The 15,131-nt window shown below is 39.2% G+C and overlaps 1 protein-coding gene across 10 annotated transcripts in view; it reads right to left on the bottom strand.

The window, feature by feature from the left end:
- Positions 1-15,131, bottom strand: part of Lasp (LIM and SH3 domain protein Lasp) — a 69,953-nt gene that overhangs the window by 46,009 nt on the left and 8,813 nt on the right. For 9 of the 10 annotated variants that reach the window (XM_076200613.1, XM_076200618.1, XM_076200615.1 and 6 more), the window contains exon 2: positions 543-637. In XM_076200613.1, the coding sequence (XP_076056728.1) occupies positions 543-637 (95 nt within the window). Of the gene's footprint in view, positions 1-542; positions 638-8,717; positions 8,910-15,131 lie in introns of those variants that run through there. The other variant, XM_076200617.1, reaches the window with a different exon arrangement.

The following is a 15,131-nucleotide window of genomic DNA, read 5'->3' as shown; positions in this document are numbered from 1 at the left end:
CTATAAAATATTATAATTAATACTATTAATCATTAATTATTGTTAACATTCTTATTACTCTCATTATCAAAAACATCATCATCATAATTATTACTATTATGGATCATAATTACTACATTATCATCATCACCAAGATCCTCATTATTATTACTATAATGATTAATATATCATAATTATTACTACATTATCATCACCATCATTTATTACTGTTCACTGCGGACCCCGCAGTTCCAGTTTCCATGTGCCAATCCACCTCTTGGCACTCCGTCCTCAGCTTGGCACCAACTTCCAGTCCCCTTGTCTTGGCACCGCCCGTGTACACGCCATTGCCCCCGTGTACGTACGCGCGTACGTACACGGGCGTGTATACGTAGGTGAGCCCATGTCTGTGTACGTGAGTTTGCGCACGTGTTTGTGTGCATGTGTAGGGGGGTGGGGGAAATAGGTGTGCATACGTGTGCGTGTACACGTGTGCGTGCGTGTACGCGTATCCACGCGTTCGTGCGTGCGTGCGTGCACAGGCCCCAGCAGTCAATACTCACGCTTCGCAGTAGGGCAGTTTGTTGAATCCTTTGTAAGTCTTCATGCTGAGTGTCATAGCGCATTCCTGACACTTGAAGCATCCTTTGTGCCATATCTGAAACGTCGGAAACAAAAGAAGACATTAGAGGACTTGTTAACGAAAGTACCCTTGCTTGGGGGGAGGGGGGGGGACGTTCTCCTAACCGTCATCGCCCGCCAACCGTCCCCAGACTGCAAGCGAAGTCTGCACCATCTACGGCCGAGACGAAGACGTCGACAGTGAGTCGCTCAGCCAGTGTGGAGGTAGAGGGGAGGGGGGGCAAGGGAGGAAGCGGAAGAAGGGAATCCTTATGAGAAAATCACGTTGCAAGGTTGAAGTCGTAGATATGCTCAATAACTTGACGGAAAAAAGACGACGACAGCCCCCTCAGGAGGTGAAGTCGCCTCGACTGCTTCGGACGAAACAAACTTTCAGCCAATTCGTCCCGCAATCGAAAACGCTTTACATTGTATCCCTTTCCTTCATCTACATGGTTCGAAGACCGACAAAAATAAGACAAAATAACTAAATAAACAAAAACAAATGTATAAAGTAAAATAAAATAAAATATCCGTGGAGGACCACTCGAAGAACAATTAAACAATATAAAAGTACACAAATTAGAGAGCAAGTGGAATCTATTTGATATTCCCCTTTTCAAAAAGCCCAACTCACAGACAGGTATACAGGGAAGAAGAGTTTCAGAGCCTCTCACTGTAAGGACAGAACCGAGTGTGTCATCACGTTATTTTATTCAAAGCAAAACAGCCTCGATTCGATCCTAAATAGGAAACTCACTTACATACCAGGTGATCCCTTTCACAGTCGTCTATTTCACCCACCTTCGTGGCACGTCTTTCGGTACCTTCACCCTGGGTTTCGCCAGGCGATTTTATTAATCATGGGGAGGTGAAGAGTGACATCATAATTGAGGAACATGTGACATGACACATACGAGAAACCTTGCCAGGTCTCTCAACACCTCCGGATGTTCCCCCGGAGACTGGTGGCTTTTCTGCTGTCTACGTAAGACCCACAAGACTTACTGGGTGACTACACCAAGGTGGGGACATTCCCCCCCCACCTCCCTCCTACCCTAAGGAGTGAGGAGGGGGGGGGGATTATCAGCCGGAGGGGAGTGGAAGACCATCACCCTAGATTTTCACACTCCTTGACTGGAATAGCTTTTTACAAAATACTTCCCTACAAATTCTACAAGCTAACCAATCCACAGAACACTACGCCTCTACCACAGATCACATTAACAAGAAGAAAACAATCCCTTGAGTCAGACGGTGACATTCTGACACAGAAGTTACAGAGTGGCACAAAAGGTTAAGAGCCAAAGCCCTATAAGACAAATTCCCAACTCCCAAGCAATCTACTTGGAACATGAGGGCGACTGCAAACATCGTATTTAAGACACCACCGTTCTATAAAGGAATACAATACAGTATTAACATATAATTATATCTACTGTACGTTAATTATATCAAAATGTTGTGAGGTAATCTAAAAACGGGGATAATCTCCACAACCAACCGGACCCCAATGTTCTGAAGTCTTAGTATCAAAGTTTAATATGGCTACGTGATATAGACCATTTCAGGACCGGCCTATTCCTTACGAGTCCACAGATATCCAGACACTATAAAGGGGTAAAGGAGTCAAGATAAACCCACATATTGAATAATAAAACCTTTGCCACCCCCTCCCCCACAGATTCAGCACTTCAGGGCTGAAGTATCACCCCCTGTCTCCCGCCACACTGCTGGTGATACGTTTAGCCCAGTGCGATTATCAGCCTACTACCTCAGCCAATAGCGTGTGACGCGCATCCTACTACCTGGCATCCTATTTGGGTAAGCGCGTCGGTTGTAGGTTCGGTTGAAATGACGAGCCTCGTACTTCGCAACTTTGCAAAACAGCCCCATACAAAAGGAATTTGTGCTCCAGACAATCGTTTGACGATCATCGTTGAGCCATGAACGATCATCGTTGAGCGAAAATAGCACTGAGCGAAACGGATCTTTAACACGACCGCTTCGTCGTATGGCGAACCCCCTTCTCCGCCACTCGAAATAATTTATGAAGTAGACGGGAACTCCTCTTCGGACCGCGTCATCTCCCCCATCCATTCACAATCTCCCTCCATTCACTTCTATCTTATACAATCTCTTTTACCTGCTCGACAGGCATTCTTCTTACACCCAAAGCGCCTTTCACCTCGTCCATCTATCTTTCTCTGTCTTCCTCTCAAATACACCCCACTATTTCTGCTGTCCACATTTTCTCTGCAAAATTTCTCATCCGTTATTCCCATATGCCCAAACTAACTCAATAATCACTTAACTATATTACCAGACAACTCCATCTCCATTCATAATTTGTTTCAACTCCATATTTCTTACCTTAACCGTTATTGTAACAACTGTCAAACGCTTCATCTTAAAAACATTCAGTCACCTCTCTACCCCTCTTATATTCAAAGACTGTTCCATATAGTGCAGTAAATTCAATCATACCTTCATACAACTTCCTCTAAGTATTCATCCCCAAATACCTATTTCCCGAAACAATGTTTACTCCACCAAGACATCGCCTTAATTCCTTTCCTCTGCAATTCACATCCACTCCTGCATTCAACACCACATGTCCAAATACTGTATACCTCTCTACTCCCTCTTGCTCTTCACACACACATCCAGCCTGGCACCATTATCATTCCTCATACATTTCAACAATTTTGCCCACAATCACCAAAAACTTTCTTCTTCTCTGGCATACCTTTCCAAATGCTTAAGTCTCTCATCAGAACACGTTGTCGTTCGTAAACGATAGCTGGCTCGGTTCGCGTCATCCCAGCCCAGCTGCAAACCTCTAACGATTTTCCTTTTCCGTTACTACCTCATCCGCATATACACTGAACAATCATGTCGACATGAGCCATACACTTGCATCAGATTATTGCCTCTCTTCGTACAGGCCCTACTACTCGTCCAATGTTTCTCTGGAACCTTTTCCATATCCAATGAAAGTAATATATGCATCATACTTTATTAAATGTGATTCCGATTTCTGTATTAAAGGTTTTCTTCAATATATTTTCTTTTCGTAATGTTGCTTCTTCTGACACCAGTGAGACGAGAAGAAAAAATAGAAAATCTGTAATACAGAACTCTGAATCACTATTAAGGAAGTATGCATTAGAGAGTGTGTGTGTGTTTTTACTTTCCACATGTTTTACCACAAACGCTTGATGCACCCTCTTCTCTTCCCACACTGGTCTTCCCCGAGTCTGTTCCCTCCCTATCCTCTCAACTAACACATCCCTATACACTTTACCGACCACACTCATACTAATTCCTCTACAGGCCCTTCATATTTCTCTCGTTTAACCTTATAACACGTTTTTAAATAGTTATCTCATATTATGAATAATGACGTAATATCATTTGTACACCCGTTCAATGTATATATTGAGATGTCGTGCAGAACGTAACAATATGAAAAGTCTCTCAAGACAATGACTAAGACACGTGACTTCTAATAAATCGACTCATTCTGCCTTTCAAATGAATCTGTAACGAATTTCGTGGAACAGAAACGCGTGACAAGTCTAACAATAAATATAAAATAGTGATTGTGTCATAAAGCACGTTTTGCATGTTTTTAATCTCAATATCAGCTAACTTGAACACACAGATTTGAAAGTATGATTAGGAACTAGTCGTATCTATTAGCTCTTAGGATTTATTTGAATATGAACCCACCAAATAACGCTATACTTGTGTTTTTAGAATTGTTCAGTTAATTTGGTATCAATAGTTTGAATTTCCTGTAATGCCGTGTGACCAACACAGCAATCTGGTGCAGATATGGCACCATCGTCAATTAGATCTATTCTTCTGGACAATGTCGCGACACAAGGTAATAAGTAAATTAATAAATCAACTAAACAAAATATTAATCAAAAGTATAATCTTCAGTATATTTATCACTAACTGTAAACATATTAAAGTTGTCCAGAATTCGATGACGTCGGCGTTTATATTAGTACATTTCTATCGCCAAACTGTCATTCAAATCACAGAAATCTCTGCCATCATCCAAAGTATATTTCGATTAACACGTATTTCTTTATCAGATTTTAGCCACAGAATCTTAATCATTGGACCCCTCCATCCGTGTAATATTGTAATTCTTATCAAAGAACTCTCTTCACTGACTTTGGAAACGCTATCTTTTGGATCTCCACAACTTCCAGTGACGCCATGAATCTCCCGCGAAAGTTTAGTTGCCATATCTTCCACGGGCCATGTTTCGAATATTTTAATGTTATTTTAGCTGCGCCAAAGAATTTTTGGTTAATATTAAGATTCAGACGCTGGAGGGGGGGGGGACCCGTTAGGAGAGCATTATAATATAGCCTTCCCAGTTGCTTACAGCCAGTCATGCAGATCAGCTGACGCGGCGAGCTAGGTTGCCAGATGTCTATTTTCTCGTGTGAAATTACGACAGTAGTCGTAAACGATCATTACCGAAAAGTAATAAAAATTAAGGTAATTGTAATGGTAACAATAAATGACTCAAGGTAATATTAATAATGATAATAATTACTTTTTCTAATTACATTTACTAATGCAGATGTAACTTTGGAAATATGATGATTGTGATGGCGCGTTGTTGTTCTTGTGATGGTGGTGGTGATGATGATGTTGGTGCTGTTGTTACTGATGATGATGATGAAACAAGAGCTGATAATTAATATTGGTAGTTGCAATACTAGTAACTGCTAACAGCAGAAATTGGGTATTCTCTGCCAAACTTTTATGGAATCAATATTTTGAATCCAGGTACCCTACGGATCTGAGTCACGCAGGATTATTTTACGACTGGAGTCTGATCGATAATAATAAAAATATGATAAAGTTTCTCTTCTGCTTCTCACCCTTCCATCGTCGGTACGACATAATGGCCAAGTATAGAAGCGCTGGAAATTACCAACGAACTTCCAACAGTAATAATAAGTGGTAATAATAACAATAATAATAATAATAATAATAATAATAATAATAACAATTTCAATAAAAGTTATACTATAGCAACAAAAAACATTCATAATTTATAGCCGCATTAACAATTCTGGTAGCATCATACACACACACACAATGGTAACAACAGTAACCCCAACACTAATGACATCACTATAAAATTTAACGATCATTAACAATATCCGTATTAGCAATAACGGCAATAACAAAAAACATGGACAGGTATAATTTATTTTCAACAGTAACATTGAGAATCTCTTTGAGCCCATCTATTATGAATCTTATTTTGACCTTTTATGTTCTATTCAGATCTGTTTTCAAGATTATTTAATATGTACGCAAATATTTTTCCTTATTCTTGGGTTGTAATTCCTGCAAATTTAATTAGTACTTTTCCTTTTCATTTCCTCACATTTTTCCTATATTGACACTGAAGTCTCCGGTTTAATATCTTATATCACCAAAGGATTCATTTTCATCGTCTGAACCCTGTAAAGTTCGTGCGTACGCATAAACTATTTTAGTGTACAATTTTCATCGCCAAATCACAATCCAAGGTACTTGAACTGATGCACTTGGTTCTACTTCGTCGCCAGACACCTCGCGACTACTCAAAATGTCAAATCCGAGAGAGTCCTTCTCTATATATTTAGGGAAGAACTGCCTCGTTTATTTTCATTTTGTTATATTTTATCTATTTTCTTTATATTTATGAGTCTGCGTTGCCACTGCACCAATCTTTTCTCCTCCCTTCACACTTCACTCAGTCTCACGATATCCCAACAGATGTTCTCCAGTTCTCCCGTCAAACTCTCGTTTGTGGTCTCCTACGAGATTTCTAACGCTGCGGGTGTCAATTTCCATCTTCAGGTTGTTTAATGTCAAGACGCTGTCTGTGTTTACTTTCGGTTGTACACGAAGCAACAAAGTTGGGTTTTAGGTGAGGATGACAGAACGCAAGAGGCCTGTGACATCAATGATTGTATTGATCATTGTTTGTTGAAAGGATACAGGAGTATAAGCATACCTCCTTCCCACTTCAATATATTTGGCGGAGTCCTATACAGTATATTATATTTGTAGTGCCCAGTGACGCCGTCATTTTGTTTGTATAGAGTCTATTTTTCTAAACTAGTCGTAACGCTGTAGAATCCATCGGTCCGCGTCATCATCAACTGTGTCTGGAAAACGGTGGTCATCGCTTTTAACATTTGCGAACACGCAGGGAGGACTAGACTAGGGAAAAAAGACTAAACTCTTCATTAATTTCAAAATGATGACCACCATTTCCCAGAAACAGCTGAGAATAACGCAGGCAATGGATTCGAGAATAGTACAAAGCATTTCAAGGAGCGAGTACATTATTTGGGACACCCTGTTCGCTATGACAGACGTTGCACGTCGATCCCGTGTCTCGAGTGCAAGATGATCTTCGTCTCATCTTTCGTACAAGACCTACCCAACCCCACTAGCGTCAAGGAGCCAGCCCTCGAAAAAGAAAAGTGTTATTCCACTGGATTAATACGAAGAAAATGAAGGGATAACTAAAATAATTGGTGCAAACGACTAAGGAAAGGCGCCCCCAGGCCATGGCTGCCAGAGGAAAGATGTTCTCACGAAATGTTGCCATTTATTACATAAATTTTATTATAGTTCAATTTCTATTACTGCAATAGCGCTATGGTGACTCAAATGATCAATTTATGGGTCGTTTAGTAGCATCAGCGAATTTGGAGATCGTAGACTATGGTAATAATATGAACTGAAGTGGCTCTAAATAGGAGTCCTGCGGTACTCTGCTGGAGACAGCATACTAGCTGGTCTTACCATAAAAAAAAAACTCACGTATTGAAGCGGATTTTCTTTGCTAAAATGGAAATAGCAACATAAAAACTATCAACACAGGATATATATATATATATATATATATATATATATATATATATATATATATATATATATATATATATATATATATATATATATATAGCGATTTATCTTTTTTCGGTAATGTCAACCCATTGTGACCTAAAACTATTCACACACACACCTAACGTTATATTATACTGGATAATTTCAACATTAGGTTCAATAGTAATTATATCAGTAGTGATGTTGACTGTATTCCTGTAACGCAAATAAAACTAAGAATACAATATTTCTTATTACATTCTTGCCATAATCGAAATAATAATAATAATAAGAGCAATAATAAAAAATAAAAAAAGTAGAAACAACGTCGAAATAATAACGATTCCAACATCAATTCCTAGAGGCGTTAAATGTTCAGTGATGTTGACTGTATTCTTGTAACGCAAATAAAATTAAGAATACAATATTTATTACATTTTTGCCATAATCGAAATAAGAGTAATAATAAAAAATAACATTTACAACGTCAAAATAATAACGATTCCAACATCAATTCTTGGAGGCGTTAAATGTTCAGCTCCCCCGTGATTTTCTTGACTAGCTGTTGTATGCTTCCCAGTTGTGTTGCACGCTGCCGAGGCTCTGCCTGACAATGTTCCTGGTTAATCACTTCCGCTTATATGACAATGCAGGCGTGTGGGCGTTGCCTAACTGTCACAGACGTCATGCTATGCAGCCAAGGTCCTTTCACTAACTCTCACCAACTTCGAGATAACTGATCGCAGCGTATTGATATCAGAACACTATGTTATTTAGAACAAGTTGACATATTCTAGGCGGCATAGAAAAGTTTTTTTTTTTCTTGCAGTCACTTAAAGTTGACTGTTTTACAAGAAACGCAAGTTAATTCAATTTGGTTGGCAAATGCACAATTAATCAATCCACTCAGACATCTCGTCGCCTACAAGGAATTTATTCTCATCGCCTGATGTAGTTTTTTCGATCAAGCAAGACGGTATCACTGTAAAGAGTATAAGAATATTTCTCATCTATTTGTATGAAAGGGCTCAAAGTACTCTCTATCTTTCTGCGTACATACGTACGAACTTTGTGTGTGTGTGTGTGTGTGTGTGTGTGCACGCGCGCGTGTTTACTGGGGATCCTGCATTATCCAAACTTTATCGTAATTTCACACGATTCTTTTTTCTCGAAAATTACAATCAACTTACGGACTCAAAATCTCAGTCACACTTGTTCGAAAGCACATAGCGCCCGATGTGTCGTTCTGTGCGTGAGTGGAAAGGTCGCCAGCGTTCCATGTGTGAGCATTTGTTGAGCTTCCTATCTAACTCCAAAACAGTGTTTCCTTGAATCCATTTATGGTCTAGACACAGAGGCTTTTCAAGAAGGTTACTCCAATAACCTTTTACTTTGGGAAGCTGATCTTCCTGTCATTCCTTGCACTCTCCTCTCTCTTTCACACACACACACACACATCAGGCAGAGGCTATGAAGATTGTACAAGCTGTCGATTTGATCTAATCACATCTTATGTTTTTTCGACGTATTTTTTACATGATAACCTTATCTCTTCTCTTTCTTTCCTCCAGTGCCCAATGCCGTCCCCAAAGTATATTATATATATATATATATATATATATATATATATATATATATATATATATATATATATATATGCAGGTGACAGACTATATATGGATATAAACTCCATGACTGCTCCAGTCCCGACATGTCTCCTAAGAGTGGTTCCATACAACTACATTTTCTAAACTCAGTATTATGCTAATTCACTAAAATCCTAACCATTTCTCCACAGAACTGCCCAAAAACCACGAGGGTGTTACTAAGACAGAGTATGTTCTCTACTAGAACTTCTTGGGGGTTTGATAACATTTGAACTGAGAAAATGTTCACACCAAATACTAATCTGAAGAGAAACAACGAACCTCAACGTGTCATGACGTTGATTCGACCCAAACACGGGGGGAGAGGCAGCTCCTGCAACCGCCATATGCGGATTTAACAAACTTGCTCATTCCGTCCGTTCATTTACTTCTTTACTTGTTTGCAACTAACTCCGACAGCGTTAGGGACAGCAAGATTCCCTGTCGGCTGTCGGCCACTGCAATGCGTGGTCATTATGTTGTTCATATGGTCTTCTTCGTGGTCAAGGTTTTGTTTAGAAACCGAGGTCGTCGTCTTTCCCACAACTTTTCAATTTCTTGTTCATTATAATTACAAGTTGCCCGCATTTTCTTGACTCACAATGTGTGTGTGTGTGTGTGTGTGTGTGTGTGTGTGTGTGTGTGTGTGTGTGTGTGTGTGTGTGTGTGTGTGTGTGTGTGTGTGTGTGTGTGTGTGTGTGCGTGCGTTTACCTAACACAGTGGTCTGCTATTTGTGTGGCTCCAGGAGCTTCTTACAAAATAATTATTCTTTCAAAACGAAGACGCCATGTACTGTACATTTACAAAACATCCCACGCTATATATATATATATATATATATATATATATACGTGTGTGTGTGTGTGTGTGTGTGTGTGTAGCCATCAATGATAATGATTTGTAGAACACATTTCCTAATCTGAACTTTTTTTTCTCTATTGCGGCTCCGACAACACAACATTTTTAAGTTAAACTTAAAAAAAGTGTCTCTCATAGCTGTTAGGATTGCCGACCACTGAGCCAACTATACTACACAAGCAAAGACCTTCTCTTGCAAGATTCTGTCTCTATCTCAGTCTACAATGCCTAGCTTCCTCGAATCGACCACAGTCACGCATGTGCAAGAATTTTTCGTTTCCAATATCCTTCTTTTTTCCAGACTGTCTCCATGACCTCGTGGTTCCCTCCTGTCCCAAACCAAAAGATCCTGTGTCAGATTCTTCTGTTGACAGACTTGTGCACCATGGTTAGGTCACGTCTTTCTAGTTTTCCTCTAATAATGACAAACCCAATGTATCTACTTCAGTGGTTCTTAACCTTTTTCACCCCCACCTCCTTCATGAATTATCAACATTCGTGTGACAAAAAGGTAAAACGAATAATAATAACAATAATAATAAAACAATTAAAAGAAACCTTTTGCTTTATTACGAAGTTGGCAATCATAATTATCTTGTATTCCTTCTACCAGAAGTTATGTATTTTCTTTATTTCTCTCCAACAGGCCATGCCCCCTCCCCCTAAAGTCTTGAAACGGTTCCCTCTGGGGCTATCCCCAAGATGAGAACCACATCTAGTTTCTCCTCGTAGGATTTACCTACTAGGCTGTGGACCAATCTGGTCTTCTTTGTAATCACTTGATCCTTCGCGTCGTGTGCAGACCTCATCGCTGATCCATACTGATCTAGGTTGGATTAGGTTAAGACTTTTAGTTGTCGTCATAGTCCACTGGTGAAAATCTTCTTTCAAGTTTGTTAAAAATCTTTTATGTCTCGCCCACAATCCTGGTGATATTTCTCTTGCAGCAAGTTATGACCACCACTTCAAGATCCTTCCCCCTTTTCCGACTTCATAACTTTCACTTCCTTCTGAGTCATTCACTGGAGGACGTTTTCAATTACTTTCGTGTTGAAATCCATTTCCCACATTCGTAACAACTGGCAATCGTTAACTTGTCTTGCGAGTTCTGCATTGTCTGTAAAGATGTAAGTGCAATTTGTCGTTCCTTGAATCTTGCCATATGTGGAGATGAAGAACATCACGGGTGCCACCACCGGTCCTTGTGGGACTCCACTATTCACTGGCCCGCATCTGTTCTAATAGTTTTCCTTTTAAGATCAAAATGAGTGAATGTGCGTGCGTGTGTGTGTGTGCACGCACGTACACACTTCGACCTACTTCCAGCTGAACATGCAAAATTTGTCAAAAGCAAATGTATTACGTGAACAAGCATTCTCCGCACGATACGTCAGCACGAAAGGAATTTAATTCGACTCTTACAAAGCTGCCGTCCACTGGACTGAATAAAATAACCTAAAATTCAGGAAGACGAAAAAAATTGTATAAGATTTCGCTGTTAGCCTCCAGTCAATTTCATTCATTTAAATCGTGAATGCTCTTAATTCACTTAAGGCGTGGTTCCACACCATCTGACAAATAAATTCTGCCAAGTAAGCCGTTTTAAGAAACTGCAGTTGACATTAATACTTCATTATTTCCCAACGCCTCATAGACCCGTTATTTCTTTTTTAAGCTCTCTCATCGTAATGGCAAGGAACAAGCACAGCATAAAGCGAGCGCAGATGAAAAGCACCAAACTGATAAAGTGAGTTTCCTGGAGGCTATTCCACTGATAACAGGAGATTTGGTCAACTAAAAAAAAAAAAAACAAACACAAGGCGCTCGCCGATAACACAGCGCATGCGCCAACTGCTGCCATATTCCAAGTTACCAACTACTGTTATTTTCTAAATTACCACGCTTGTACTACACATATATACATACAAATGGACCTTATTTTTCCTCCTTGTATAGAGGGGTAGCCGAATCTTGGCATACTTTTTGTTATGACTCACCATAAAAGAAAACATGAAATGAGGGGTGTCCTAAGTCCCCTCGTTCAGTTATCTCTTATTAAACGTAGGAAACTCAGTGACGGCATCCTTGTCCCCTATATCACTAAGCAGCAAGGAAAAACTGAGGTGGAGTCACGTGGGGGGGGGGTTGGCAAGGAAACGTTATATATGAGGGAAATCTAGTAAACATGTGATTCACCATGGTCTTGGATCACGTGTTGGACTCGTGATCGACAGCTATTACCCTCCCGGATGAGTTCAGACTTTTGGGTAATGTTGTGACCTTACATGCACACACACATCCAACTCCTCGCCCACGAGAGTTGGAGTAACGACCCGCAGCGCAGCGATACCGAAATTATTTCAGCCCTGGGCGGGATTCAAACCAGGATCGCCGTAGTGTCAGCCGGGAACGCTAACCACTGCGCCACGAGGTGTGTGTGTGTGTGTGTTTACTTAATTGTAGTTTACAGGAAAGGCGCAACGCTCGTCGGGTCCCGTCTTCCATTCTCCATTTTCTATCACACCTAGCCTCAATTTCGTGTACAATTCCAACATAATATATTTCCTTGGTTTTCAACTATCATGTTTACTTGTAGATTTCAATTTATGTATGACTATCATTTGAGCGATTCCAAGCATTTATGTATCTATAGAGAAAACTGTATTTCTTCACATCCTATGGACATGTGATCCATCTTAATTTCCTCTTATGACCTCTTAAAGCCCTTGTGTGTGTGTGTGTGTGTGTGTGTGTGTGATTCACCACCATGGTCTTGGATCACGTGTTGGACTCGTGATCGACATCTATTTCCCTCCCGGAAGAGAACTCAGAGCTCGTATATGACCGATCTATGGGTAATACTGTGACCTTACACGCACACACACACCCAGCTCCCCGCCCAAGAGAATTAGAGTAACGACTCGCAGCGCAGCGATACTGTATGTATGTGTGTGTGGTTGCTTCAGTATTCTATCCGAACTCCACACCCTGGCCATGGTTTTTGGATAATTTCTTCAAACACGATAATATGCTAAATCTATTTTTATTTACAAAAACTACCAGAGGTCCATTCCCTTAAATTTACTGGTAAATCTCATACAAACACCTCTTCCTGGTCATCCTCTAACGCTACATCTTTCTCTTGTACTCAATGTCACTGACATAAGCCCAAAATGGTCCAGCTTTTTTTATGTTTTGCTTTTAACTTTGTTTAACGTAGCTGATCCAGTCTCAAGAATATTCTTAGCTGACAACATGGCGACAGTGTAGTTTTGACCACGTTGAAATAGTTATCCATTCCTATTTATTTTTGCAAGGCTCATTTTTTATTCCAACTGTAGCTGCTGTATTTTCCATAGTTGTCTTGTCTCATTCCCCTCTGCTACTAATTCGCTAATATTTTCGGAGTAATCTACAAGAAGAAAATAAAAATTAAAGTTTAAAATCTACCTCATGCATACATCAGCAAAACACAAAAGTCGTCCTTTTTCCTCGAAGACATAGAGTCAACTAAGCGTGACTGCTGTCGGCAGTGACGTCAGTACAAGGTGTCACAAAACTTGTCTTTTCCGATATCAAATGATGTCCGAAATTACGCCCGTCGATTCGATATTCACAGAAACAGTGTTGCCAAATTTTACCTTCGCCTAAAATATTTACAACCCGCGCTAATAATTATAATAGGACTTTCTTTATTCTCTTTCGCACTGCCAGGCTACATTAGCAATATTGTGTATAATTTTGAATATTAACAAAATAATTGTGCTATCTAAATTTATGAAAAGATTGCATAACTTTTAAATCTAAAAAACATAAAAAATTACTTTACTGTCTACTATAATACTATGGATTTTACCAGACTTATTTTTCTGCACTATCAGGCTACACTGTGTTATATAATTTATGAAAAGAAATCTGATAGCTTTGAAAACTATAAAAAAAATATTAACAACAAAATCATAGCATCTGATAAATCACATAAAATCACTGTGCATTTGACAAACTACTTTCGTTTCTTTCTTTGATTTATATCCGGCTATACAAATTGCGAAATAATAAAAAAAGGCAAAAAATTACGCTTTTGGAAGAGAAACGTGGGATGTTCGCTAGCTAAGCAGTTTAGAATGTCACTACTTGGGTGAGAGGTCAGGGGTGAAGATGGGTTGAGGCCATATGGGACATACCCAAATTAAATAACAAATAAATAATTAAACAAATAAACATAAATACATTTATATACAAATGAGTAAATATATAAAAATATATTTTTATACAAATAAGTAAATCAATCAAAATAAGATGGTAAAAAAAACACAGGAAAGTACTATGTTGGCCTCAAAGGGGGGAGGGGGGATTTCATAATTAACTGAATCATAAAATGAATGTGCTATATCATTTATGGATGGAAGATGTATGCTAAGAAAATTATAACATAAAAATTAAAACATGAGTGGCTGACAACTTATATGAAAGTCAATCATATGGACAGTGACCTTGACAAGTTTATATTCCTTGTTTTTAGTTGATTTTAGAAATTATATTTACATTTCATTATAAATACTAAATTTATGTATATCACATTATCAATGCAGTATGTTTGCAGTAGTCATGCAAGATGGACAGAAAGCTGCCCATTTTCAAAGTCTGTCAACCCCCTTATTTCCACCAGATTGGGCCCAGGATATCTCTATCAACTTCAGTCATATTTTTACACCTTTTCACACACAATGAGCTCACCAGTGATCACTCCCCTCCTACTTTCAACCAGTGACATAGAAACCGCCCCACACCAACACAACAAATCTCACAAGATTAATTTACCATTGTTATTTCATTACAAAATACAGAAAAATGAGACCAAGGTCACTGAGAATGACCCATATTGAAACACACAGATGGCTTGCTGTCAGTCACCATACCACCCATAACAACACAGTGCTATGTACATATTGTTCATAACAATAGAAGAAAGAGATCACACATGCACACCACAAAATAAGATGAACCTAGAGAACGCTCCGACTAACTTCTCTCAACTGACAAAGTAAAACAAAACACATCCCCGCAATGACAGCAAGATGATGGCAATCCATTACTAC

This window comes from Oratosquilla oratoria, chromosome 17 (genome assembly GCF_046742065.1).
Source record: "Oratosquilla oratoria isolate Oo_2021 chromosome 17, ASM4674206v1, whole genome shotgun sequence".
Taxonomy (NCBI): Eukaryota; Metazoa; Arthropoda; class Malacostraca; order Stomatopoda; family Squillidae; genus Oratosquilla; species Oratosquilla oratoria.
Note: the sequence above shows the minus strand (reverse complement) of the source record. Positions and strands in the feature narration are given on the sequence as shown.